Genomic DNA, 5,318 nt, shown 5'->3' on the forward strand with positions numbered 1-5,318 from the left:
GTCCCCGTGAGAATGACACTGTCTACCGCCTACTTATGCCCATGACGGCCCCCCGTGGGCACTCCTTCCACCTGGAGCTGGGCAATGAGGACGATATGCTGGCGAGGAACTCCTCTATCCGTGTCGAGCTGGAGTGCACGTGCGCGAGGGAGCAGGCCTTTGAGGACATGCTGTGCTTCCTCCACCATTCTGAGGATGAGCTGAAAAATCAGGAGCCGAGCCTCCTAGACACCCTCTGCACCGACTCCTACCTAGATGCGGAGAAGACTGCAAGGTGGTTCCAGAACTTCGTGAAAACAGCCTGGGTGGTTATGCCTCAGTCGCACATTTACAATGTAAAAGTGCTACCTTCCAGCCGCTCCTGCAAGTTCCAGATGACAAATGCTACCAAGAGAAACCTCACCATTGAGATAATATTTGGGGTTCAGCAAGGCAATTCAGACATCTTCCTGAGCAGCCAGAGGACGGAGGCCATCTTTACCCGCAGCACAACATGGCCACAGAGCTGTGCTGTTGCAGAGAGGAAGTTCTTCCAGCACATAAACGCCGAAGCCTGGTTCTACAGCTTACACCTCAAGTGCATGCAGATCTGCGCCCGTATGCTGGTGGGCACAAGCATTTCCACTTATGTCATCAAGACTGTTGTCATGCACCTCCTGACCACCATCTCCTTGGAAATGTGGCACAGGGAGGATTTTCTGCTGCGGCTGGATGATATCATTCGGTACCTGCACTGCTGCCTGGAAGAGAAACGCCTCAACCACTTCTTCTTTGGCAACGAGATGGTGCCCGATGTGATTGTCCTGCCACCAGCCTTCCAATTTTCTGGCCCAGTCAACCTTTTCGAGCACCTGGAGCAGGACACGCATGCCTACACCCACGCGCTGGAAGAGTTCCAGGAGCTGCGCAATCGGCTCACAAGACTGATGATCTATGGACGCTGAAAGAGGCCTTCGTGCACAGACAGGGCACTCTGCTGACAGCGGGTGACCAACTCTTACCACTCTGGGGGGAGCCAGACCTCATGCAGCTCAAGAGACTGCTTCATGGACGTTTGACGCAGAGACTGCTGATACCAACTGGGCAGGCACTGCCCGTCCCCTTGGAGGGTCCGTTCCATTGGGAGCTTTGGCCTCGGCAATAAATGCCTTGCTTGAACAAACGCTTTGTCTGTGAGCGTCCTCCTCGAGCAGGGCCACCTAGAGTCAGTTGCCCAGTACCATGTCAAGATGGCTTTAGAATACTGCCAAGGTGGGAGACTCCACGATCTCTCTGGGCAAACTGTACAACATGCTTTACCTTTTGGTTAGCCCTAAAGTGGTCAGGCAGTTGGACTAGGTGATCTTTTAGAATAGTTCAGTTGGAAGGGACCTTTAAAGCTGAAGCTTTTCCCCTGCTTTCCCATCACACTGGTGCTGTTAATACTGACCATTAACTGTGCTCTCACATCCTATGACTAGAGATTGCATTTGCTTTTTTTAATGTGTTATTACATCTTTAGCTACACAAATCATTTGGTTTTGATACAACTGTAAAAATGTAATAATATGGAATTGTTTTGGCATTCATGTACACCGGTTGCAGTCTCCCAAAACACATTTGAGGCATTATATATCATTTTAACTTAGGACACTGTCATCCAACCCAAATGAATTGGGCTTTAACAAATTTTATAATCTGAATGGACACTTAGCTTTAATTGAAGCCTTGGTATGTAAGTTTACCATGAGCTGTTTGCTTTAAAATCAAATTAAGAATAAAACATCGAATGAGTATTCTGGAGGTATTGCTAAAAGAAACTAGTACCTCTTGTAAGCAAGGGTGACAGGAAGATCATCAAAAATTTTGTAATCATGTAAGTTCAGATGGAAACTTGCATGCTTTGCTCACTCATTTTTATTGTTTGGTAATAATATCAAGGCAACGAGTTATCCCTTTGCTTTACTAGGATTTTGGTGCTTGCCACTTACCATTTCATAACTCTGATAAGTAACAAGCAGATTTGTTTGTCCAATATCGGTCAGCAGAAATAAATAGATCTGATTACATAGCCAGGGTAAGTTCTTGTGCCTAGGCACGTGAGCAAGGCTGGGACGTCTCTAGACCAGGCGTCCTCTGACAATGCAAAGCACACCCTGGGCACCTAAGGTGATTTGTTCTGTTAACGAGGAAGGATGAGTACTCCAGCCCCAGAAGGTTGCAGCTGTGCATACGCCTGGCCATGATTTTATTAATCCTGCACCAACCTCCTGCAGCAGGCTCGTGTCCCAGCCTCAGTCTGTCCCCAGGGAGATGCCTGACACCCAGGGCTGGGGCTGCCCCACTGCCCTGCTCCTGCTGGGGAGGTGGGATGTGTCCTGGCCATGAGGCCCTGACCCACCACCCTTTGGAGCCCCCAGCCCTCGTTGCGCCCTGACAACTTCAGCATTAAATTCCAGCCATCCTTAAACTGCAAGTTAGTTTAAACAACCTGAAGTGGTCTGGCTGAGGCCAAACCTAAGCTGAAGCTCAGTGGTTTGTTTATATTCCACATCAAAACAAAAGTAAACAGAAACAAACCTGTATCATTATCAGCACTTTTCTGCTGTTTGAAAACAGCAAAGTTTTCTTTGAAGAAAAAAAGCTCAGGGAAAACCTTATAACCAGCTTTTTTATAGTCCAGCTGAGTTCACATCAATGAGAGCTAAACTGAAATAAATGTTTCCACAATCTTCTATTTTTTTTTTTTTTACAGTCCCAGTTTAATTCAAACAAGAGTAACTGTATGCAGACCTGCCCTGAGCAACCTCTATCACATCAAGAATTTAAAATGATTTATAATTACTGGAGTCCTATCATTTACAATTATGTTCACTTCAGACTTCCTTTACTTTGACAACAAATGTAAAATGACCTTTGAAAATCTGGGAATTTATCCCACCTGTATCTTGTGCAGTTATGTCACATTTTCAACAGAAATCAGTTAGAGAAGAGCTGTCCTACAATGTCCCAAGTTTTCTTCCAGAAAAAGTCAGCAGAACCAATTATAACAACAACATACAAACAAAAAAAACACCACCTCGGCAACTCTTTCATTTATAAATTACATCTTTGCCAAGTGCTTCCCTGCTGCATAAAGCAGATTGTCGCTTCTCACTTCAGTTCCTTGTGTTTTGTCCCACAGCTTGAAAAACATTCTTGCAACTTGTTACAAGGTGAGATTTTATCCCTTTAGACAGACAGACTGCCAGATCTAAAGCAGATGTTGAACAAAATCTGAGAGTTTCAACCACTAAGAGAAACCTCGAGTGCTCTTAAACTCTGCAACGCCACAGTGGCAGCTGACAGCGCTGCCATTTTGCCTGACTTGCTCAGTACATAAAATTAGGCATAGGAGGGAGGAGGCACTGAGCTATATAGCTTCGTGTTTCTTGCCACTACCATGGCACCTGAGAGTTTTTCACGTACTAAGAACTAGGTAATCAACCTTCTGTACAATTCATATGGGTCCCATCTCATTTTTCTTTATTCCTGGTAAAGCTTTCAATGCCTACGAAGGCTACTTGTAGCTATGTAGTTCAAGCAGATCAGCTTTAAATCAAACAAAGGCATTGCAGCATCTCTCATGGTTATTACATCACTGTCTCAGCCACTCTCTTCTTGAAGCTGGTTCCACAGGCAAAGCTAGGAGTGCTTCAGTCCCTTGTTCTCCTGCTCCTTTTTGAACCCTGTCTCAGAAAGCATCTTTGTCTCATCACAGTCCCACTGAAAACGGATCATTCCCCAAGGAGTTCTCACCTTGAACGTGCCTGCCCTCCATACAGAATCTCACTTCTCTGTTAGCGCCAAGTTTTTTCCCTGTAGCAGGAGAGTTTTCATTTTAGTGTTCTGCTTTAAAAAGGTAGTCAGAAGTGCTGTCTTCTAAAAGTGCCTAGAGAAAGGTTCTGGGGATTTGCTTGGTGATGGGGAAGAGACTGAAACAAAGGAGTCACAGGGTGTCGTCATACTCTGAAAAGAAAAAAGCTGTTCATAAGCTTATAGAAATGTCATGGGAATTAATGGATTTGCACAATGACAAACCAACTAAGAAAGGAAATACTTCAGCACTTGTCTGTAGGGGCTCAGACCTTCCAGCTTTGTGTGCTCTCCCCATCTCAGCTTCATCATTGCTCAAGCTTCAGTGCCAGGGAAAATAGGTGCTAATGCCATGAACGGACTGACACTACAAATTCAGGATCAGACCAACACCTCTCCAGGCTAAACAGCTCTTCCTATTGCCACTTTCCAAGATAACCCACATATCCCTAGGTAGAATTTTGAATCAAGGATAATGTGTGTGTGTGTTTTAAGAGGTACCTTCTACTTCAGTACTTCAGGATCTGAAAGCTCTTGACACAGTGTGTCCCTGGGTCTGTATTTTTGCTCAGCAGTGGTACTGTGCTAAAAATGGTAGTAATAATAATAATAGAGCATTGCTTGGAGCTTTCAGTCCCTGACAGGGGAATCTACTGACTCTCAGGTGGAAAGGAATAGAATGCCAGAAATTCAAGTACAAACTAGTGTTTTACTGTCAAAAATTACTGTGAGCATCTTGAACACAGATTAACAAGACTGACTGTATTGGTCTATGCATAAGCTACATTGGGTAATAATTCTGTAGCTCCAGCCCAGGGTTCAGCTGCCTGCCCTGTGCTCATATTGCACAGTAGAACTGTGCAAAAAACAACTGACTCTTTTCCTGGAAAACTGTTGATGAGCTGCAGTAGTTTGTAAGCTAATGCATGCAGATCTGTGCCCGTATGCTGGTGGGCACAAGCATTTCCACTTATGTCATCAAGACTGTTGTCATGCACCTCCTGACCACCATCCCCTTGGAAACTGTGGCACAGGGAGGATTTTCTGCTGCGGCTGGATGATATCATTCGGTACCTGCACTGCTGCCTGGAAGAGAAACGCCTCAACCACTTCTTCTTTGGCAACGAGATGGTGCCCGATGTGATTGTCCTGCCACCAGCCTTCCAATTTTCTGGCCCAGTCAACCTTTTCGAGCACCTGGAGCAGGACACGCATGCCTACACCCACGCGCTAGAAGAGTTCCAGGAGCTGCGCAATCGGCTCACAAGACTGATGATCTATGGACGCTGAAAGAGGCCTTCGTGCACAGACAGGGCACTCTGCTGACAGCGGGTGACCAACTCTTACCACTCTGGGGGGAGCCAGACCTCATGCAGCTCAAGAGACTGCTTCATGGACGTTTGACGCAGAGACTGCTGATACCAACTGGGCAGGCACTGCCCGTCCCCTTGGAGGGTCCGTTCCATTGGGAGCTTTGGCCTCGG

At 46.1% G+C, this 5,318-nt stretch overlaps 1 protein-coding gene across 1 annotated transcript; it reads left to right on the forward strand.

Moving 5' to 3' along the window:
• Positions 1-5: 5 nt before the first annotated feature.
• LOC126913674 (inositol 1,4,5-trisphosphate receptor-interacting protein-like 1) lies at positions 6-1,139 on the forward strand (the record flags this gene model as incomplete). Its single annotated transcript, XM_050716662.1, has 1 exon — positions 6-1,139. A coding segment is annotated over one exon (939 nt), but the record flags the coding sequence as incomplete, so codon positions are not given.
• Positions 1,140-5,318: the final 4,179 nt, after the last annotated feature.

This window comes from Cygnus atratus, unplaced genomic scaffold (assembly GCF_013377495.2).
Source record: "Cygnus atratus isolate AKBS03 ecotype Queensland, Australia unplaced genomic scaffold, CAtr_DNAZoo_HiC_assembly HiC_scaffold_156, whole genome shotgun sequence".
NCBI lineage: Eukaryota > Metazoa > Chordata > Aves > Anseriformes > Anatidae > Cygnus > Cygnus atratus.